This window comes from Coccinella septempunctata, chromosome 1 (assembly GCF_907165205.1).
Source record: "Coccinella septempunctata chromosome 1, icCocSept1.1, whole genome shotgun sequence".
NCBI classification, from domain to species: domain Eukaryota; kingdom Metazoa; phylum Arthropoda; class Insecta; order Coleoptera; family Coccinellidae; genus Coccinella; species Coccinella septempunctata.
The window spans coordinates 36,298,787-36,322,981 of NC_058189.1; the positions used below are offsets into that span (position 1 = coordinate 36,298,787).

A 24,195-nucleotide genomic window follows, 5' to 3' on the forward strand; every position below is an offset into this window, starting at 1 on the left:
ACTCAGCAAGGTTGGTGTCTGAGTAAGACCTACGACACTTCACTCCTGGGTAATTTCTGCACCCCCCGGGTATCCACACCAGCAGAGTATCGTAGTAACAGTAGGGGTGTGCGCTGGAAAGATAGGGAAAATTAAGGAAGGGCAGCAACCCCAAAGTGCGTTCTGTACCCCGCGGATATCCACACCAGAAAGGTATCCAACTAACAGAAGGGCTGGAACTCAAAATGTGGTATAGGATGGACGAGAGTGGAGGCTGTGGTTCCAAGATAATAATACGGGGTATTATGGACTCTGGGAGGTTCGGTTCTGGGCGTGCACTTGCACCAGAACAGAAATCTACTTCCGCGAAGCAAGAAAAAAAATGCGAACGAAAAAGGAATCTCTCAAGAAAAAAAAACAAAATTATTATTCCAATATTTCACAAAACGGTTCCACTGAAAGGTTTTAAGAGTAAAAATCTCGAATTCGCGTAATCGACACTCGCAGCATTAATCGGATTATTCGGATTCAATGAATTAAATCACCTGCGGAGGCTTTTATACCTCGTTTTATACCCACCAGGTGGGAGTGTGCAAACTAGATATGCCCCGAATGTCGAAAATCGGTCAAATTTGTATAGATGAAGACGTCTTTATGTTCCTAGTGCTAAAATCGAAACTGTAGCTAGAAACATGATAAACCATCACTATGCCAAAAATCTTTAAAATCAATCAGTGATCAATTAACTGCATATTATTTAGTCATGACCTCCACACTTGGATGAAATAGGTTAAAAGATCGGATATGTCTACAACATTGAACTCATAGAGTTCAATGGTCTACAATGTGTCGCGAGCACACCCTTTGCCGGGGGAATTACCGACTCATCCCCATCTCATTTGGAACTAAGGGCCAAAATTTCCTATTTTCTACGGACCATAACATGAAAACTAATCCTTTCAGCAAAATTCTGTTTGCATATTCGTAATCTACGCCATCGATTTAGTAAATACACCAATTTTGGTGGAAATCGGAAAGATTGAAAATTTTCCAAATTTTATACATGTATGGAAAAATATTTTTGGTCTCCGATCAAAACCAAATTCATACTGTACACTAATTCGCGGGCGTAGAACATGAATATGCAAACAGATATTTTTTAAAAAATTTATTTTTCAAGTTATGGTCGATGGAAAAATCGGAAATTTTGGACCTTCGCGGAAAAAATCATAAAATCTCAACTGTTCACGGTAGATGAATGAAGTGTGGTTTCTTCTACCCTCAAAGAACCAGTCTAACACCAAATAATTAGCATATGACTAGTGCTTTTTTCTGGCTGCTACAGCTCCTCAAAGCACTAAAAGTGATTTAACCTACAAAAAATCTAATTGCGTATTCGTAATTTACGACGCTGAATTAATAAGTAGAATGACGATATAGCTAAAAAAATAAATTTTCGTTCATAAAGCTCGGGTGAAAACGATAGGCGAGCGCGAGATGCAAACGTCATACTTATTGTAAATACATACATACAACCATTTTTAATTTTCGAACGATTTCAACCCGAGACATTTTTTTTCAACTAATTCGAGGTCGTAGATTACGAATATGCAATTAGATTCTTCCAAAGATGGAGTATATTGAAAAAAAAAATTACTTTTAATAGAACAATTAGAAAAATAAGAGTGATTTTTTTCCCAAAGCACTCATCCCAGAAAAAATCTAATTGCATATTCGTAATCTACGATCTCGAAGCAAAAAATAACTCGGGTTGAAATCGTTAAAAAAAAAAATTTTATTCGAACGATTTCAACCCGAGTCATTTTTGACTATAATTCGAGGTCGTATATGACGAATATGCAATAAGATTTTTCCTAAAAATTTTAGGAGGGGGGCTCCATCATGAATTTTTGCCCCGGTCAGAAAAAATCGTAGATCCGGGCCTGGCTTACCTATCGGTACTGGCGAACAAAATCTCGGTTATCTTCCAATTCAGGATGTTTTATACGGTGCGAAATCGTGTTTCAGAACTAAAAGATGTCGGAATCCTGAATTGGAAACAGAAAATATTCCCTTCAAAAATTAACACGAAATAAAAATTATTTCAAACAAAAAGTCTATTCTACCAAGAGGGTGCAATTTTGCCAAAAAAAAATGAATCTTCATGACACACCGTACTTGAAATTTCATCGAAATTCTAGAAATTGTATCTCAGCCATATCTTGAATATTTTATTTCTGGTGAAATGACCTAAAGACTCACCTGTTAAAACACCCTGCATACTTATTTTTAGATTTTCGCATTCTGTATATCCCGCTTACTAGCAATCACATTTATAAAGGATAAGTTTAGCAATTTTCATATATTTGATAGTGCAGTACCTCCAGCTTCTGAATTTCCCTTTCATTTTGAATCATCCCGTATTACCTTTCTTCCACTTTCGTGCGACTTTAACTGATTTCTCGACCTTACTTCAGTTTCGAAAGTATATTACTTTTCTGTATTACCATTCAGTACTGAAGGAAAGTGACTATTACTTATTATACGGCTAAAGATAGGTGTGAACATAAAAACTTAAGATTAGCCGGCTAAACTTAGGTTTAGCTTCGGGTATTTGCTAATGTTAGTTTCTTCTATCTTTAGCCGGCTAAACTTGAGTTTTTATGTTCACACCTATCTTTAGCCGTAACATATAATAAGTAATAGTCAATAAGTGTAACCACAGCCCAACGGCTAAAAATGTAGAAGCTAATAGAAAAAAAGAAAAGTACTCGTATTGGCAAGACTTGAGGGGCAAATCTTCGGCAATTAAAAAAATGTAAATAAATAGTTATATAATCAAAATATTAATGCAATGCATTTTTTGTATGAATTTCACATGAGATGAGAAATTGAGAATGAACATATACATATTATTTGATTCTACTGTGTCCCAACGCATTCTTGTTAGCGAATCTAAAAATCTTAAGGCCTGATGACAAAATTCTAGACGAACATGCTATTTTGAGTGTGGGGGAAAACTGTTAAGTTAATGGTTATTTTTCATCTTGGTTTTATTCATAATTTGTAAGGGAACTGAATGAGCAAAAGGAGAGAATGGGGAAAACTGTTAAGTAAATGGTTATTTTTCATCTTGGTTTTATTCATAATTTGTAAGGGAACTGATTGAGCAAAAGGAGAGAATGAAAACAAAATACCGAAGGTCAAATTCTGGAGAAATAAAAGTAGCAGTACCCAATCTTGTTTGTAGCTAACTGTACTATTTGGCTTTACGATGACTGCAGTGACTGCATCCTCCGGGATGCTTCATCAAGGGTGGCGACAGGCCGTATTTTGGAATCCGTATGTTCAATGACTTGGGAAGGACTATTTAACAAAATCAGCTAGAAAAGTGTTTTCAACTACATATTTTTATGTTCATATTTTTTTTGTTCTTTTTTGCTAAAGTATTGAGGTTGGAAAGAAGTTGCAACATATATAGAACCTACCATTTCTATTTTCTAGAAAATTTTTCCATAAACTCAATTATTGTATGGTAGGGAAAATATACTCCTTGTTTACAGAAAAAATAATCTATATCTACTATTAGATATAGATTATTTTTTCTGAAAAAATAATCTATATCTACTATTATAGATTATTTTTTCTGTAAACAAGAGTATATATGCCTAATATTTCATTACCTTGTGAGGTTATATTCTGGTTTTCCACAGGACAATTGACCATCAACGTTATGTGAATTGGTTTCAAAAAACTTTGGCTCGATTTTAAGTGCATCCTAATCTCCTGAACAGATGAGAATAACTCATCAGATGTTAAATTGAAAACCAATGAGCTTTATGTCACAAAACCTCAATACAATAGCATTCGATGCTATTTCGCATATTTCAATCCTAAAAATTAAAACAAAAACGTGGCCGCGTACGTTCGTCTTCTCCCATCCGACCATCAAAAGCCCCTCCGAGTGTCCACCGAATACATTTTTAGCCGTTTCGTTTTGAATAAGGTGCACATTAGCCGGCTAAAGATGAAAATTGCCGGACGCAAATGAATACTGTATCGAACTTTAGCCGGTCCTCGAATATAAACCTAAGTTTAGCCGGCTAATTTTAAGTTTATACTCATACACATCTTTAGCCGTAACATATTATATATGTATACGTAACATATTATATATGTTACGGCTAAAGATAGTTATGAATATAAACTTAAGATTAGCCGGCTAAACTTAGGTTTAGCTTCGGGTATTTGATAATGTTAGTTTCTTCTATCTTTAGCCGGTTAAACTTAAGTGTAACCGCATCCAATCGGCTAAAAATGTAGAAGCTAATAGAAAAGAAGAAAAGTATTGGCAAGGCTTGAGGGGCGCAAATTTTCAGCAATTGAAAGAATTCAGAGAAATAGTAATATAATAATCAAACTATCAAAGCAATGCATTTTTTGTATGAAATTCACATATTTTTAATAGCAGAAAAGCATTTTATCCAGGAGTTAACAAATGGAGAATGAACATACATATATTTGTTCTGTGTCTCATCGTAATCTTATTAGCGAATCTAAAAATCTAAACGCATGATAACGAAATTCGAGACGAACATGCTATTTTGAATGTGATGAATGATGTCGCGAACTTCTTCATCAAAATACCGAAGGTCAAATTCTGGAGCAATATAAGTATCGGTTCCGAATCTTATTTGTAGCTAACCGGAATATTTGGCTGATAAGCTTTACGATGACTGCACTTGAATCCTCCGGGATGATTCATAAGGCTAGCCACAAGTCGTATTTTGTAATCCGTATGTTCAATGACTTGGGAAGAAATTCTCAACAAAATCAGCTAGAAAAAGTGTTTTCAACTATTTTCATGTTCATGGTTTTTTGTGCTTTTTTGCAAAAGTTTTGGTTGAAGAAATTGCAACATTAGAAATTATCGTTATTATTTCGGAGAAAATTTTTCCATAAACATAATTATTGAATGGTAGGGAAAATAGTTTGTTCTTAGAAAAAAAACTCTCTATGTCTAATATCTTATATTTCATTTCCTTGTGAGGTCATATTCTGGTTCTTCATAGGACAATTGTTATCCACGTTCCTTTTGTTCTGTGGAAAACTGTTTATCTAACTTCTGTATGTGAATTGATTTTAAATAACTTAGGCTCGATTTGAAGAGCATCAATCTCCTAAACAGATGAACATAACTCATTAAACATTAAATTGAAAACCCATGGGCGTTATGTAACAAAACCCCAATACCATAGCATTCGATACTATTTTGCATATTTCAATTCTAACAACAACTTGCTTTCATCTTCTGACATCCGACCATTCAAAAGACATCACCCCTCCGCGTGTTCATCGAATACATTTTTAGCCGTTTCGTTTTGGGTAATGTGCACATTAGCCGGCTAAAGATGAAATTCCCTGAGGCAGCTGAATACTTTATCGAACTTTAGCCGGTCCTCGAATATAAACCTAAGTTTAGCCGGCTAATCTTAAGTTTATGTTCACACCTATCTTTAGCCGTAACATATACATATGTACCAAAATAAACGTCATCCTCAATTTTATTTTACCCCACATTTCGCACGCATTAAATCTCTGCCATTGATGTACAGGGCATACAGTAAATCAGTGTTTCCTGTGGTACAGGCACAGATTACAGAGAATCTGAGGGTACAGGGTAGGCAAAATTCCACTTCACAGATTACAGAGTGGCAAAATTCGATGGGATTGAATGGCAGCTCTGTAACCGCATTGAACTATAAAAGAACTCTTTTAGAGTTCAACGGGATCAATAAGACTTTTATAATCATGAATGAATAGGATTTCAAAAGAAAATACAACTGTACTATAACACATATATTAATTTATTCAAAAAACTCTCTCCTTTGCATTAAGGGTAACGTTTTCATTCTTATGAAACTATTCTCATTTCCTAATGGACTATACAATCTTTCACCTTCTTTTCCTAAAATGGATCTCAGACAAATATTTCTCAGTAATAATTTTGTATAATATTCCTTGCCCCCTTCAGCTAATTCAGGGGATTTTTCTTTTAATTCTTTATCAATTATTTGTTCATAATGCACCTGACTATAGTCTTTCACAAAGAAATAATTACCTAGTGTAAAACAAGTTACTAAAGAATACATAATTAACCGAACTACTAAAGGTTTAGCATATAAGTTATAAGTTGTGTTGATCGAACGTGAAAGGGCATAAGTAGCAAAGGAACAGGTTGTTGCAAAAAATGTATCGATCATCAGTTTTGGAGTTTCCCTCATTTTAATTTCTCTAGCTATCGCGAAATTCTGAGCATTTTCTGAAATGATGAGTGATTTCAACAACTTTTTTCCAGCTTCCGTTTCCCAAGAGGCCAATTTTTCTCCACCTAACTGAAAAACATTATAAATTGTGAAAACATAAATTATTTAGAACATTATTTGATCAATATCTTAATAATTCTTTGGGAAAAATTTTAACAAGTCTGAGTAAAGGTTACTTCCACACTGACATGATGGTTGTATTTCGGAGAATTGGTGGGGTAGTTTTCGTTCACAAATTATTTCATCCCAATTTAATTCCTGTTTGGAATAATAACTTCAGTTAATAATAGGCAATATTTGAATTTCTTCAACCGAATAATAAAAAATTATTAAATACGGTATTGTTACTATAATGCATAACACAAGGTTCATGAGTCAAAACTTTTGAAAATACTCCTTCTGACGAAAATGTAGTATTTTTTATGAAATATCCTTGAAACGTCACATTTTGAAATAACCATTTCAACCGTGTCCCAAAAAAAAATTATTTCAAGCACTTAAAAATGAAAAATAGAAATGGGTATTTGAAATTTAAAGCGTTTCATTTCGATTGCAAAGTTGGCAACATCGACTGAAATATGACTTTATAATAAAGGACAACAAATACATTATCTTGATGAGATAGACAAAGATGGATGTCTATGAAGTCTGTGACGAACGAGGATCGTAAAATTTTATGGGATTTTTATGGCCGGTTGAAGTTGAAGCTCGCCAGTAAGTAGGCGTCTGTAAATCAACAGCTGTTATTTTATAAACAAGCTGATCGGACATTGTTCTTTTCATTGTCTGGTAGGCGCTGTTGCCAAATCGTAAACTCGGAACCAAGCGATTTAAATTTTAAAACCCCATATTTGAAGAATGATTTTGAATAGTTTCCGCGGTGCATTTGAAAAAATCATGAATGAAACTCACAATTATTCAGTTTAAATTTGCATATGCAGTGATAACCCAAATAGGGAGAATTACCCATTTATTCCTCCTTATTTTTACTGGTGAGGGCTACTCATTTAGTTCATCAAATTTTTGAGTTGCATCTGTAGAGCAAGTTTTCGAGAAACAGTCTGAAATAAGTCTTTACCTGAATATCGTTAAGTCTTAAATAAGCCTTAACGATGTATAAATATACAGTTAGAGTTTCTAGCCTTAAATATACAATAATCTAACATGATATAAAAACTTAAGCCATGTAAACACATTTGTCAAAAGTGACAACTGCGAGTTCAAAGTTTTAATTTGTTTCTTGTTAGTAAAAAAACATCTATATCATTACATCTGAATAACACCCCTTTATACGCAACTATATCTTTGAATTTTTCAGTTCTCAATTTCAAAAACCAATTTTAAACACTTACAGTAATTCGAGATATATCAACATCTGTTTCTGTTTTATAGGAAAAATTAGCAGGAATTCCAATTCGAATACCCCATTTACCAAATGATGAGCCTATCCCACCAACATGAAAACCAACTATGTTGAAAGGTTGATAGAATGGCCTTCTTTCTGGATTTACCTAGGGTTGAGTGAAATGTAGTCAATGTAGCTCAATTCTAAATTCAACACATACTTCCAATATATCCAATACTTTCTGAAATTTTTCTTTGGTTTCAGCGCTAAGAGGTACAGCAAAGCCTTTTCTACAAAGTTAACTAGAATATAATGATTTCAATTTTTATGTTTTTTCTGATCTACCTATAATGATGAAGAAAATCTACATAATACTCAATTAATATAGTGTGAGGTGCCATATGAGCAAATGCAACACCTCCAATTAATCCAGCCGCCATAAAAGAAGCAGCCTTACGTCCTCTTCTTGATATACACCAATTTAAAAATCGTTCAGTCATTTTTTTAAGTTTTACTTAAATGAAGTTCACAAAACCAAATTCGTTTTGTCTTTCCTTTTCCAAATTTTTTAGAAATCGAAAAATAAAAACAAATTCTATTAGTTGTTTGGTTATTCAGAGAATTGGTGATACAATACCATTGAACTAAAGTTCAATGTACAATACATGCATTCGATTCTGTGACGTATAGCATTCAGAGATATCTCTATATTTCTGATAGCATGAATACATTTCAGGGAAGGAGTACTCTTTTTTAACGAACCCATTCAGTATGATGATAGTAAGCAAAACTTTGAAGAACGCATTTCCAGTTCCAACTTTAATCAGTTCAATCCAGAGAGAATCCTGGTTGTTTATAGTTCAATCAATATTAGTGTTCTGTGGTTCAATCTTTCTCCTTCTATTTCCACTCTGTAATCCTACTCTGTAATCTGTGTTCTATTTCTATGAAATCTTTGGTTCAGCAAGTCATGTCACCAGTGTCACCTATCACACAAATGTCATTCAGTTCATTCATCTGTCGATCTGTCGTTCATGTGATCGTACATTATCGTATTTTCATTAGTACTGAATTTCATAACAAATATAGTGAATATTAATAATTAACGAAATGAACCAGCCTTCAAATATTTTGGCCTGGTAAATCAGATCTCTCTGTTTTTCACAAGATAATACAATGTGAAGATTTCTCCTGCAAATTACTCGAAAATGAAGGATATAAAGTGTGTTTTTATTTTTATGCTTATGTGTGGATTCGTCTTTACTGGCGATGAAAAAGTGAATAATACGGTGAACAGTGCTACGAATAACGCAGTATCTTCTGTTAGTACGACAACAGCGACGACAGTCAAAGTTACAGAAGGCTTAAAATCAAATCAAGACCAGTTTTCCTCACCAAATCCAGTACCTGTTACTACACCTAGTAATAATGTTACTGTTAAGAATGCATCAATTTCCACTAGTACCACTAAGAAAATGGAACCAACAGTTTCTTCTACTATGCCCAGTGTTCCTATTGTAAACAACCAAACTAATATTAGCTCTACAACTGCATCGGCAGATCCTGTGTTACCTGATAAGGGTTCTGCAGAAGATGAACATAATAGTTCTATGGCAATATTCTTTGTACTCTGTGTATTAGCACTGGGTATTTTGCTTATTCATCTCATGTTACAAACAGGGTTCCAATATATACCAGAAAGTATTGTCATCGTATTCCTAGGAGCACTTATCGGATTAGCTATGAGTGCATTATCAAATAGAAATATCAGCAACTGGAGGAAAGAAGAAGCATTTTCACCAACAGCCTTTTTCCTCATTCTGTTACCACCAATTATTTTTGAATCTGGATATAATTTGCACAAGGGAAACTTCTTTCAAAATATTGGATCGATATTAGTGTTTGCTATATTTGGAACAACCATTTCCGCTTTTATAATTGGATGTGGAATTTATTTTCTTGGATTAGCAGATGTAGTTTACAAATTAGGTTTTGTGGAATCTTTTGCCTTTGGATCATTAATATCTGCAGTAGATCCAGTTGCAACTGTGGCAATTTTCCATGCTCTGAATGTGGATCCTGTACTGAACATGTTAGTGTTTGGGGAGAGTATTTTGAATGATGCAATTGCCATTGTTTTAACAACTGCTGCTCTTGAATCAAATAATCCAACAATGTCAGCGGGAGAAGCATTAGTTATGGGAATTCAGTCGTTTTGTCTGATGTTTTTTGCATCGGCTGGTATTGGTGTTGTCTGCGCCCTAGTCAGTGCTCTACTTTTGAAACATGTAGATCTAAGAAAGAATCCGTCCTTGGAGTTTGCTATGATGTTAGTATTTACATATGCCCCTTATGTGCTTGCTGAAGGTAAGGTTCTAATCATTTATTATTTCCCATCTTATATTATAACCAAAACCCATTATTGCATTTTTTTAAATTCTGAAATATTGTCAGAAATATTCAAGGTAAATTATGAAGGCTGTTCATTGGAAAATTTTTAGGGAAGAACAAACAAATGAAATTAAAATTACTTACACAAAATCAATCCAATTCTTCATAAATTCTTTATTAATATGATGTAATATCGAAACAAAATTAAAAGTAGATCATATGATCGGTAGATTTAATACACTGGTTTTGGTCAGAGGATTCACAAGCCCAAGAAGCTGATTCCTTCATGGCTTTACGAGAACACTTATTAGAATACTGAAAATCTTCCGAGAAATCTTCTCTGTTTCTTGATGTAAACAAACAACCAAGTACTTACCATAGTTGCAAAAACGAATTCCTTGAGTACCTAATCAAAATTTTAAAAAAATCTTCCTATTTGAGCACCTTTTGGAATGAAGAAATGTCGAATTTTTCGCTGAGGATAAACTCCAAAATTCCCACTTTTATATGGGATGTGACGGCAACGAAATTTTTTTTTTGGGGGAAAGGAGATTTCCCTTTCAAAATCTGCAATGAAATTCGTTCGAAAAACCTGACGAGCAAAAATTTCTTGAAAGGGACCCAAAATTCCGGTAAATTTAAGATATGTACTCGGAAACGGCTGGATCGATTCTGACCTAAGTCAATAAGTGGCGGACTCGATGGCGCATAACAGGCTCCACAAGAGCTGGCGCTTGTTAACATGATTGCTTTTTCATGAATCACGAAGTGCTCTATTGCTACCCCTATTGTTCCATAAAATAGAATAAATAAGAGCAATATATAGATAGGTTTCTTATTGAAAAAAATGGAGTTTCAAGGAATTTAAATTAATGAAACGGATTTTAGAATTGTTTTCAAAAATAAGTCTACAAGAAAACACCCCACACAGACTCTTTTGAAAGTGTTTGCACCTATTAAATAATTCCTCGTCGTTATGGAATGTAAAGTATCATCAAATTGATGATTTAACCAAGATTTTATTTCTCATTAAACTCAATTATGAAATTTCACATGATTATTTGAACAGGTTTCGTGAATAAACCTATACAGGTTATCCCAAATTGCTTGATTTTGGCTGTTTCTGGTACTTCTAGACCGAGTTCTAGACTAGACAAGTAAAAACTTTAAAAGGAGTCCTCGATTTTCGTTAAAAGTCCATAACTGAAAACCGTTTCATGATATCTTCATTTGTCCTGAAGATATGACCAAATTTTGATATTTTGTCGATTTCGAAAATGTGCCGTATCTTCTTTATTTACAAAAATATCTGAAAACGGTAAAACTTTCTACAGGCACTACGATACCATATTCAACTTTTTTTTTATCTCTTGAACTAAGGGTCGAAAAAAAACAACTTCGTTATTTCAAATACGAATGCATTCTTTTTTTGGCCTCATATCATCCAAAAAAACATCAGCTTTTCAAAAATATATATATATATATAGGGAACTCTAACGATTTGTCAAAATTAGCTAAGCGTTCGCTGTCGTGAGGCAGACAAGCTTTTCCCTCCATTGATTCGCGTGCTGTTTTGGTCGAGTATTGTGTTTTGTGCATGGTTTTGGAAAAAATGTTCTTCCCGACGTTAGATTAGAGTGATAAGACTATAGCTTTTTCAGAAATGCCTCTTTATAGTGATAATAAAAAGCTTTGCCCCACGGTAACGAACAATGAGCTGATTTTGACAAATGGTTAAGCCTGGTCCAGACTGTATAACAAAACATTTTATTAACAAAGTTATACAACAAATGTGTTATACAACTTTGTTATGTAACTTGTTATAAAATAGCAAAGACATCCAGACTATGTAACAAAATAAAACTAAACAAAAGTGCTCATCTGGAAGCAATGGCATCTGTAGTATTGAAAATGTCCTCAAATGTATAGGATGTCATTTTGGCAGCAGCAGCTTTCGCGATATTATGTAGACGACGAGTGAAATCTAAACGGAGATTTCGGGTACGGCCATCGTTGAGAGCTAGAGGAAAATATAGTGGAACAACTCTTTTGAAGGATCTAGCAATGAATGACATAGACCCATTGACAGGGGACATCAAATGTAATGTAGTTTTAAAAATTTCCTAAGGATGACAAGTTCTGACTTCGAATACCTGATAAATCAAATCGGCCATACAATAGGCAAAAAAGACACGACATGTTTAATAACACAAGTGTGGACAAGTTGCGGCGTGTTATATAACAAAGTTATATACGGATGTGAAGGCAGCAAATAAGCCAAATTTTCTTCATATTATATTTTAGGTCCCAGAAATCTCCCGTTCACGATTGCAAGCACGGGTCTGAAGGCAGCAACGGTTTCCAGCAACGGTTTTTTCATTTTCGCTTTTACCATACAGATTGTAAAAATACCTGTTGTTCGGGATTTTTTGATACGAATAGGTTATTTAGAACATTATAAACACAGTCTATAGGGTGAAATAATTTGTGCATCGAAAACTACCCCCACCAACCCCCCGAAATTGAACTATCTTGATACACAGTGAAAAAACCCCGTTGCTCGGAGTTTTTCTATGAAAATGGGTTCTTACCCACATACTGAACACGATCTATAGGGTGAAATAATTTGTGCATCAAAAACTACCCCCCTCCAACCCTCTGAAGTTGAAATATCTTGATACAGTAAAAAGTGTGAAAAAAAAACCGTTGCTCGGTGTTTTTTGATGGAAATGGGTTGTTACCAACATACTGAACACGATCTATAGGGTGAAATAATTTGTGCATCAAAAACTACCCCTCCTTCAACCCTCTGAAGTTGAAATATCTTGATACAGTAAAAACCGTTGCTCGGTGTTTTTTGATGGAAATGGGTTGTTACCAACATACTGAACACGATCTATAGGGTGAAATAATTTGTGCATCAAAAACTACCCCCCTTCAACCCTCTAATGTTGAACTAACTTGATACAGTAAAAAGTGTGAAAAAAAAACGTTGCTCGGGGTTTTTTGATGAAAAAGGGTTTTCACCAACATACTGAACAAGACCTATAGGGTGAAATAATTTCTGCATCAAAAACTACCCCTCCTTCAACCCTCTAATGTTGAACTATTTTGATAGAGTAAAAAGTGTAAAAAAAACCGTTGCTCGGTGTTTTTTGATGGAAATGGGTTGCTACCAATATACTGAACACGATCTATAGGGTGAAATAATTTGTGCATCAAAAACTACCCCTCCTTCAACCCTCTAATGTTGAACTATTTTGACACAGTAAAAAGTGTAAAAAAAACCGTTGCTCATGGTTTTTTGATGGAAATGGGTTGTTACCAACATACTAAACACGATCTATAGGGTGAAATAATTTGTGAATCAAAAACTACCCCCCTCCAACCCTCTGAATTTGAAATATCTTGGTACAGTAAAAAGTGTGAAAAAAAACCGTTGCTCGTAGTTTTTTGATGGAAATGGGTTGTTATCCACATACTGAACACGATCTATAGGGTGAAATAATTTGTGCATCAAAAACTACCCCTCCTTCAACCCTCTAATGTTGAACTATTTTGACACAGTAAAAAGTGTAAAAAAAACCGTTGCTCATGGTTTTTTGATGGAAATGGGTTGTTACCAACATACTAAACACGATCTATAGGGTGAAATAATTTGTGAATCAAAAACTACCCCCCTCCAACCCTCTGAATTTGAAATATCTTGGTACAGTAAAAAGTGTGAAAAAAAACCGTTGCTCGTAGTTTTTTGATGGAAATGGGTTGTTATCCACATACTGAACACGATCTATAGGGTGAAATAATTTGTGCATCAAAAACTACCCCCTCCAACCCTCTGAATTTGAAATATCTTGATACAGTAAAAAGTGTGAAAAAAAACCGTTGCTCGGAGTTTTTTGATGGAAATGGGTTGTTACCAACATACTAAACACGATCTATAGGGTTAAATAATTTGTGCATCAAAAACTACCACTCCTTCAACCCCCTGAAGTTGAAATATCTTGATACAGTAAAAAGTGTGAAAAAAAAAACAGTTGCTCGGGGTTTTTTGATGGGAATGGGTTGTCACCAACATACTGAACAAGCTCTATAGGTTGAAATAATTTGTGCATCAAAAACTACCCCCCCTCGAACCCTCTGAAGTTGAAATATCTTGATACAGTAAAAAGTGTGAAAAAAAACCGTTGCTCGGGGTTTTTTGATGGAAATGGGTTGTCATCAACATACTGAACAAGACTTATATGGTGAAATAATTTGTGCATCAAAAACTACCCCCCTCCAACCCTCTGAAGTTGGACTATCTTGATACAGTAAAAAGTGTAAAAAAAAAACCGTTGCTCGGAGTTTTTTGATGGAAATGGGTTGTTAGAAACATACTAAACACGATCTATAGGGTGAAATAATTTGTGCATTTTCACACTTTTTACTCTATCAATTTAGTTCAACTTCAGAGCGTTGGAGGGGGGGTAGTTTTTGAAGCACAAATTAGTTCACCCTATAGATCGTGTTTAGTATGTTGGTAACAACCCATTTCCATCAAAAAACCCCGAGCAACGGTTTTTTTTCACTCTTTTTACTGTATCAAGATAGTTCAACATTAGAGGGTTGGAGGGGGGGTAGTTTTTGATGCACAAATTATTTCACCCTATAGATCGTGTTTAGTATGTTGGTAACAACCCATTTCCATCAAAAAACTCCGAGCAACGGTTTTTTTTTCACACTTTTTACTGTATCAAGATAGTTCAACATTAGAGGGTTGGAGAGGGGGGGTAGTTTTTGATGCACAAATTATTTCACCCTATAGATCGGGTTCAGTATGTTGGTAACAACCCATTTCCATCAAAAAACACCGAGCAACGGTTTTTTTTTACACTTTTTACTCTATCAATTTAGTTCAACTTCAGAGCGTTGGAGGAGGGGTAGTTTTTGATGCACAAATTATTTCACCCTATAGATCGTGTTTAGTATGTTTCTAACAACCCATTTCCATCAAAAAACTCCGAGCAACGTTTTTTTTTACACTTTTTACTGTATCAAGATATTTCAACTTCAGAGGGTTGGAGGGGGGTAGTTTTTGATGCACAAATTATTTTACCCTATAAGTCGTGTTTAGTATGTTGGTAACAACCCATTTCCATAAAAAACTACGAGCAACGGTTTTTTTTTTACACTTTTTACTCTATCAATTTAGTTCAACTTCAGAGGGTTGGAAGGGGGGTAGTTTTTGATGCACAAATTATTTCACCCTATAGATCGTGTTCAGTATGTTGGTAACAACCCATTTCCATCAAAAAACACCGAGCAACGGTTTTTTTTTTTTACACTTTTTACTCTATCAATTTAGTCCAACTTCAGAGCGTTGGAGGGGGGGTAGTTTTTGATGCACATATTATTTCACCCTATAGATCGTGTTTAGTATGTTTGTAACAACCCATTTCCATCAAAAAACTCCGAGCAACGGTTTTTTTTTACACTTTTTACTGTATCAAGATATTCCAATTTCAGAGGGTTGGAGGAGGGTAGTTTTTGATGCACAAATTATTTCACCCTATAGATCATGTTCAGTATGGTGGTAACAACCCATCTCCATCAAAAAACCTCGAGCAACGGTTTTTTTTTCACACTTTTTACTCTATCAATTTAGTTCAACTTCAGAGCGTTGGAGGGGGGTAGTTTTTGAAGCACAAATTATTTCACCCTATAGATCGTGTTTAGTATGTTGGTAACAACCCATTTCCATCAAAAAACCCCGAGCAACGATTTTTTTTCACACTTTTTACAGTATCAAGATATTACAACTTCAGAGGGTTGGAGGGGGGTAGTTTTTGATGCACAAATTATTTCACCCTATAGATCGTGTTCAGTATGTGGGTAAGAACCCATTTTCATAGAAAAATTCCGAGCAACGGGTTTTTTTCACTGTGTATCAAGATAGTTAAATTTCGGGGGGTTGGTGGAGGTAGTTTTCGATGCACAAATTATTTCACCCTATAGATCGGGTTCAGTATGTTGGTAACAACCCATTTCCATCAAAAAACACCGAGCAACGGTTTTTTTTTACACTTTTTACTCTATCAATTTAGTTCAACTTCAGAGCGTTGGAGGAGGGGTAGTTTTAGAGATAGTTCAACATTAGAGAGTTGGAGGGGGGGTAGTTTTTGATGCACAAATTATTTCACCCTATAGATCGTGTTTAGTATGTTGGTAACAGCCCATTTCCATCAAAAAACTCCGAGCAACGGTTTTTTTTCACACTTTTTACTGTATCAAGATAGTTCAACATTAGAGGGTTGGAGAGGGGGGGTAGTTTTTGATGCACAAATTATTTCACCCTATGGATCGGGTTCAGTATGTTGGTAACAACCCATTTCCATCAAAAAACACCGAGCAACGGTTTTTTTTTTACACTTTTTACTCTATCAATTTAGTTCAACTTCAGAGCGTTGGAGGAGGGGTAGTTTTTGATGCACAAATTATTTCACCCTAGAGATCGTGTTTAGTATGTTGGTAACAACCCATTTCTATCAAAAAACTCCGAGCAACGTTTTTTTTACACTTTTTACTGTATCAAGATATTTCAACTTCAGAGGGTTGGAGGGGGGTAGTTTTTGATGCACAAATTATTTTACCCTATAAGTCGTGTTTAGTATGTTGGTAACAACCCATTTCCATAAAAAACTACGAGCAACGGTTTTTTTTTTTACACTTTTTACTCTATCAATTTAGTTCAACTTCAGAGGGTTGGAAGGGGGGTAGTTTTTGATGCACAAATTATTTCACCCTATAGATCGTGTTCAGTATGTTGGTAACAACCCATTTCCATCAAAAAACACCGAGCAACGGTTTTTTTTTTTTTACACTTTTTACTCTATCAATTTAGTTCAACTTCAGAGCGTTGGAGGGGGGGTAGTTTTTGATGCAAAAATTATTTCACCCTATAGATCGTGTTTAGTATGTTTGTAAGAACCCATTTCCATCAAAAAACTCCGAGCAACGGTTTTTTTTTACACTTTTTACTGTATCAAGATATTCCAATTTCAGAGGGTTGGAGGGGGGTAGTTTTTGATGCACAAATTATTTCACCCTATAGATCGTGTTCAGTATGTTGGTAACAACCCATCTCCATCAAAAAACCCTGAGCAACGGTTTTTTTTTCACACTTTTTACTGTATCAAGATAGTTCAACATTAGAGGGTTGAAGGAGGGGTAGTTTTTGATGCACAAATTATTTCACCCAATAAATCGTGTTCAGTATGTTGGTAACAACCCATTTCCATCAAAAAACACCGAGCAACGGTTTTTTTTCACACTTTTTACAGTATCAAGATATTACAACTTCAGAGGGTTGGAGGGGGGTAGTTTTTGATGCACAAATTATTTCACCCTATAGATCGTGTTCAGTATGTGGGTAAGAACCCATTTTCATAGAAAAACTCCGAGCAACGGGGTTTTTTCACTGTGTATCAAGATAGTTAAATTTCGGGGGGTTGGTGGAGGTAGTTTTCGATGCACAAATTATTTCACCCTATAGACTGTGTTTATAATGTTCTAAATAACCCATTCGTATCAAAAAATCCCGAACGACAGGTATTTTTACAATCTGTATGGTAAAAGCGAAAATGAAAAAACCGTTGCTGGAAACCGTTGCTGCCTTCACACCCGTGCTTGCAATCGTGAACGGGAGATTTCTGGGACCTAAAATATAATATGAAGAAAATTTGGCTTATTTGAATATTTCAGAAAATTTTGTTGAGGAGTATATTGACAATATTCCTTTCAGTGAATCGGATGTTCCTTTCTTATCAGCAGGATGGCGCACCTGCACCTGCACCTGCCCATAATTCGCAACGAACTAAAATCAGTGGCTGGGAACACATGGTCCTATTGCCTGGCCTGCAAGATCACCAGACCTCAATCCAGTCAATTTTTTAGATTTCTTCGTGTGGGGATATGTTAAAAATAAAATTTTCAAGACTCCAGTCATTAATAGGGCTGATTTAGAGCAGAGAGTCAGGAACGCCATCAGAGACATTTCCTCAGTTATGCTGTTGAATTCAGTGAATTAGAAAAAGAAGTAGGATATGTTTACAGAATAATGGAACTCAATTTGAGAACTTTTCATAAGCTATACTGAACTTTATCATAGAAATTCTGTTCGATATTTATTCCAATTGAGTTAACATGAATAACATGATTTTATTGAAGTTATAGGTGTTTCAGCTAACAAATGAAATTATATGAACGGAAAGTTTTAATTCCTATCATAGAGATGGAGATTTATTGGTCCTGGACAATTTTGTGATCAATGGTTTCATAGAATTCTATCAATATAAAAATTTTACTAAAATGGTGATTTTGCCTCGAGTAAGAAAGTAATATATCGACATATATATATATATATATACAGGGTGACCACGGGAAGTATTTACATTTTTGATGTGACTGTACTCGGCCTTGGCAAATTAGGGGGGGTTGGGCGGGCGGTCATTCACCTCCTTAGCATTGGCCATTTAGGTATACCAGTCTTTTTTGAAGAGGATGGAGTTGCGGTGACCGTGAATGCGAATCGGTACGTGCGTATGATCAACGATTTTTTTTCTTACAACTGCAGATGCTCAACTTGCAACAGGACGTATGGTTCCAGCAAGATGGAGTTACTGCACACACAGCAAAAGTTTCGATGACGTTGCTGCGAAACTTGTTTCCAGGTCATGTCATTTCAAGATTTGGAGATTTGCCCTGGCCTCGTCGTTCTCCCGACCTCAACATCTGCGATTTTTTTTTTGTGGGGACATTTGAAGGAGAAAGTTTTTCAACGCAAACCTCGTAATTTGAAAGATTTGAAGGAGGCAATTCGTGAAGAGGTGGCACTAATCACCGAGGAGACACTACAGCTAGTATGGCAGAGCTTCCTCAACAGAATTGAAAACTGCATCAGAGAAGACGGCCGTCACCTTCCTGACATTATTTTTGCAAGTTAAATTAAATGGCATATCCTAACAAACATGTTAGAAAAGTAAATAAATTTTTTGTTTAAAAAATTAACACCGTTTTGCTGTTTTCAAAATGTAAATACTTTCTGTGGTCACCCTGTATATATATATATATATTTTTTTTTTTGAAAAGCTAATTTTTTTTGATGATATGAGGCCAAAAAAAAAGAATACATTCGTATTTGAAATAACGAAGATACGGCACATTTTCTAAATCGACAAAATATCAAAATTTGGTCATATCTTCAAGACAAATGAAGATATCGTGAAATGGTTTTCACGAGGGTTTTCAGTTATGGACTTTTCACGAAAATCGAGCCCAGGACTCCTTTCAAAGTTTTTACCTATCTAGTCTAGAAGTACCAGAAACAGCCAAAATCAAGCAATTTGTGATACCCTGTACAAGGTGTCTCTTCGTAAGTTAGAATTAGAAAATTACAGACCATTACACTGGGTGTTTCTCGGGGTCTTTACACATGATTGTAACATCGTTGTGGACTTGGAATTATCCTTTACCGCTCTATACTAATGAATATCATGAAATTTTAAAATTGGCACTGATTGTATTCTCAATTTTCAGTGAAATTTAGCCAACCTTCTGTTAAAATTATTGAAATCCTCTCGGAAATCCTGCAAAATAATATTATTTCTCGGATTATTCCAACGCTAACTGCAATTTCACAATAATTTATATTGTATAAGTCAGTTAATTCTTCAAGTCATTATTCATTCATTTAAGATGTTGATTAGGGACATGTGTCGGACCCATAAGCCATCTTTAGCCAATTTTTGAAAAACGGGTGATAAAACAGTGAACTAAGTATATAAAAACAGAGATAAAAACGAAGAATTCTGCACTTAAATAACTAGAGTCAAGTTTTTTGTGGTCGTGGAAACCGGAAACCGGTATCACGTCCGAAGCATTGTGTGATATGTCAGATGGTGAGATGAAAGCTAGTGAAATTCTCTAATGACGAATAAAATTTGTTTTAGTACAGTGTCCCAAAAAAACCACCCGGATAACCAATTTTCAATTGACGGTCGTTTTTCAACTCCATCTCGAAAACAAAATCGAACTCAATCGTTTCAAAGGACTCTATGAAGATCTACAATTTGACGCCCCGCTCGCTAAATTTTCTCAATTTTTGACCGTTATAAGTTATAGGGTTAAAAAGTTGTAACATGTAACTATAATCTTTGACCCGTCCGCCAGCCAGAAGCGAGACTTTCAGTTATCGGAAAATGGAGACGGAATTCAGTTTCAAAAGTTATATGTTTAAAAGCCAGAAGGCGGCCCAACGGTACGATTCGGTTCTTATCTGCGATTTCGTCTTTCCAGAGGCTTTCGCACCGCCAGTAAAACTACTTCTAGTAGGGTCAGTGCTCGGACAGGACGAGGACGGGTTTTTTTCTCCTGTCCATTTTCGTCTTCCCAGGGGCTTTTGCACCGTCGGATAAACTACTTCCGGAGGGGTGAGAACTCTGATAGGATGGGGTTGGCTAAATCTGAGCTTCAAATTTAACAGTACGGGGCGGCGGCTTACCTCTGAACTCACAGCACCGGCTACGAAGTCTATTAAAGTTCTTCGAGATTGTTATTAGTCTATCGCACAAGTTTTCAATTCAAGATATTTTGAATATTTTTCCAAAACTACTTCGAAAAAAAATTTTTCTCAACAATGCAGAAATAGGTAGTCATACTTAAGCTCTGTATTTCAGAATTTCTCATCATCAGCCTAATTAAGATAAAAAGCTCTCCAAAAAGTTCTTTGCGAATCACAATTCGATAAAACTTCATAGTTTAATTCAGTAGGTTTAATAAAAGCCTTTCTTTTTCAGGTATTCACCTTTCTGGTATAATGGCAATATTATTCTGCGGAATAGTTATGTCTCATTACACTCACTTCAACCTGTCAACTGTGACTCAAATAACGATGCAACAAACACTGAGAACTTTATCATTCATCGCCGAAACTTGTGTGTTTGCTTACCTTGGACTAGCATTGTTCAGTTTTAAGCACAGAGCAGAGCCTGCTCTTGTTGTTTGGAGCTTGGTGTTATGTCTTCTTGGTAGAGCTTGCAACATCTTCCCACTAGCGTACTTGGTAAATAAATTCCGGGAACATCAGATAACGAAGAAGATGATGTTTATAATGTGGTTCAGCGGTTTGAGGGGAGCCATTTCGTACGCTTTGTCGCTCCATCTGAATTTCAGCGATGAAACTAGACATGTCATCATAACAACCACTTTGATAATCGTTCTGGTTACTACCCTCGTCTTTGGAGGCGCCACCATGCCACTTTTGAAATTCATGCAGGCGACCAAGAATCCCTCCAGGCGTCTGAGGAAAAAGAAGAAGGACAGAGAGGTGATTCTAAGTAAGACGAGGGAGTGGGGAAAAACCATAGACTCTGAGCATTTGTCGGAGACCACGGAAGGTGAAGCTGAAGTATCATTCGTATCTGATAGAATAAAAGGGTTCGTGAAGTATGACATTAAGTACTTCATTCCATTCTTCACCAGGAGATTCACACAACAGGTGAGTGCAATCTTATTGAACGGTTGATGGGAAAGATCTCCGGAAATTCAAGAGTGTTTTAAATTCATTTCCTTTATTGAATTGTCAATTCTTTTCTAAGACCCCAGATAACTGACATAAATGATGTTGAGAAGAGAAGGCAATCAAAACAAATTTTGCTGGTTTTCCCCTATAATTATAAGAAGTGGAAAAACCCATCCCTAAAATTTGTTTCGCAAGTAACTTCATCCTTATCATAATTATGCCGATGAAAAATTAATTTTTGATAGCTTGATTTATTTTGAAAGTATTAGGTCTCTTGTAATGTTTTGCTAGCAGTACAGGTGAATAATTATCAACAGGTAGCTCAAGGTGCATAAAAATTTATGATTTATGAAAAAATGCTAAATCTTAAAACTCCCATATCTTCGTTAATATGGTAAATTTTTCGCTAATATTTCACAATCTTGTTCCTATAGGCATTCACCGTCAGCACAAGAAAAAAAATTGCAGGCCCGTATTAAAAAATTTCAATTTGACAGGTGAGAAATATCACACGGTATATGAGATGAAATAAATTCAAAAAGAAATTTGAGAAGAGCGAAAAAAACTGATGAAAGGCCTGTTTTTTGTTTTCATCGCACAAATTTTATATTGTTTTTATGATATGTTGGAATCAGAATATTACAATAATTTTATATTCCCATCATGAAAAATAATATTCCTGATAAAACAAAAACACTAAATTTGAGTCTAAGATAATTGATAGTTGATGGTTAGGAAGGGGTTACATCTTACGGCGCCCTCAGGTTCTATTGTGCCCCCTAAGAGATGTTCTCACCAGGTCGTACACATCTCGCCTAAGATAAGTTTGATTTACTTTAATTTGTCCCAGAACTCTAGTTCATTCTACTACACCGAAAAAAGTGGAACAATAATCCGCCTGGTATGTTTCCAACAAAATTTCCTCTTCATCAAAATAATGTAAACTTTATAAGGACAAATTTTCTTCTAACAGTTTCTGGGGGTTAGACTTAAAAAAAAACATTGTTTCATCCAAATATGAATTTCTTCAATGCAAAAAACATAATATTGAAGAAAATAATGATTTTCAATCATGAAAATGGATTTCAAGATTTGAAGGTATATTTTAAGCCAGGCTCATTCTAGCACATCAAATTCAGTGTTTGTTCTATCAGGAATATTATTTTTCATGTGAATATAAAAATATTGTAATATTCTGATTTCAACATATCATAAAAACAATAGAAAATTTGTGCCATTCGAACAAAAAACAGATCTTTCATCAGTTTTTTTTTCTCTCTTTTCAAATTTCTATTTGAATTTATTTTCATCGCACTATCATCAAGCGCTATCAGAGTCTTCAATATTTATATATAATGATTTAACCCTTTCAGACCCAAATTAAAAAATTTCATTCAAAATAAACCCATATTTTGAGGTCGAGAATACATGAAATTCAATATGTATATTTCATTGAATATCTATTTGCAATTTTTTTTAAATGGTGGTTTCTACATGTAACGACCAGGACTCAACTAATAATACAAGTAATATTATTGTAACGTTTTCTTCGCTTGATTAAAACGTCCGACTTATTAAAATTATTTATTTACACTTAATACACTTATAACTCACAAACTGACCATTACACTACTATTTATTTCCACTAGTCGCTTGCACTGTAACTGTACTTGTACTTGCCTACCTGCTCCTCCGCTGGGCTTATATAGGCGCCGGAAACATTCAGGTACCTTCGCGGTTATTCGAGAACCTCGCGACCGCTCTGGTTCTCGAAAGGTCCGACCGCAAGGGCCGGACTGGTTACACTGTCCCCTCCTTAAGCCTGTTCTGTCCCAGAACAGATTTAGTGAATTTCTCCGAGGACCGTGGCGAAACTTGCACCCATCACCATTCCTACAGTAGCCATTCTGATGGAAGTAGCACTCCACAGTTTTTCCAGACTCCCTGGCCTGCTTTGGGTTGAAACTACACACCAGGATCCGTATACCAGTCCCCTGAAATACCACCTCCAGCATGCTTCGCACAACTCGCCAATTCAGCTGGTCCAATCCACAACCGAGCTTGGGAACAGCTAATTTCCTAACTCCAAAGCGTTGAAGGTCTTCTTTCAAGCTATGCAGTGCTGTCCATAGATTCTGATAGGTTGGCTTCTGATAGGAATGTTGCTTGGTGACTAGGTAATAAATGAACCGACCTTCAGCCTTCAATTTCAAAACTTTTCCGATTCTTGGCTGCTGTCGCAATAGCTGTTCCTGACGTCCAAATTTATTTCTGAATACTCTTGCTATTCCTTTGCTCATACGAAGGTCCTCCGCTACGCAATGAGCGAGAGAGTATTCCTCAGACACGGTAAAGAGGTCTTGATGTACTTCCTGTGTAACGCCTCACCGTAGCAATCCATAAACTTCTGGTAATCGCTGATACCTTGCATCGAAGTTTCCACAAGACGTACTTCTTCTTCGTCCTGCGCGTACGGGGCTAATCGGTTGAAACGGACAACCTTTGGTTTTCCTCTGGGGAGCTTCCTTACTACATCATTTATCCTCTTGATTATTTCATACGGTCCCTCCCACTGTCTCTGCAGCTTTGGTGAA

At 35.5% G+C, this 24,195-nt stretch overlaps 2 protein-coding genes across 2 annotated transcripts in view; one reads left to right on the top strand and one right to left on the bottom strand.

Annotated features, from left to right (window-relative positions):
- Positions 1-5,823: 5,823 nt before the first annotated feature.
- LOC123312417 (transmembrane protein 177) lies at positions 5,824-8,251 on the bottom strand. Its single transcript, XM_044896832.1, has 4 exons — positions 7,996-8,251; positions 7,871-7,940; positions 7,658-7,816; positions 5,824-6,374 (listed from the first exon to the last, which is right to left on the bottom strand). The coding sequence occupies exons 1-4, from the start codon at positions 8,148-8,150 to the stop codon at positions 5,847-5,849; spliced, it is 912 nt and encodes a 303-aa protein (XP_044752767.1). The 5' UTR covers positions 8,151-8,251; the 3' UTR covers positions 5,824-5,846.
- Positions 8,252-8,653: 402 nt separating this feature from the next.
- Positions 8,654-24,195, top strand: part of LOC123311552 (sodium/hydrogen exchanger 8) — a 29,596-nt gene continuing 14,054 nt past the window's right edge. Inside the window, exons 1-2 of the mRNA XM_044895591.1 lie at positions 8,654-10,017; positions 20,877-21,577. Of these exons, the coding sequence (XP_044751526.1) occupies positions 8,859-10,017; positions 20,877-21,577 (1,860 nt within the window). The 5' untranslated portion in view covers positions 8,654-8,858. The remainder of the gene's footprint in view (positions 10,018-20,876; positions 21,578-24,195) is intronic.

Coding starts and splice junctions, on each gene's coding strand:
- LOC123312417 (XM_044896832.1), bottom strand. CDS start 8,150: ATGACTGAACGATTTTTAAATTGGTGTATATCAAGAAGAGGACGTAAG. Junction 7,817..7,870: donor AAGTATTGGATATATTGGAA/GTATGTGTTGAA, acceptor ACTCAACCCTAG/GTAAATCCAGAAAGAAGGCC. Junction 6,375..7,657: donor TTGATATATCTCGAATTACT/GTAAGTGTTTAA, acceptor AATGTTTTTCAG/TTAGGTGGAGAAAAATTGGC.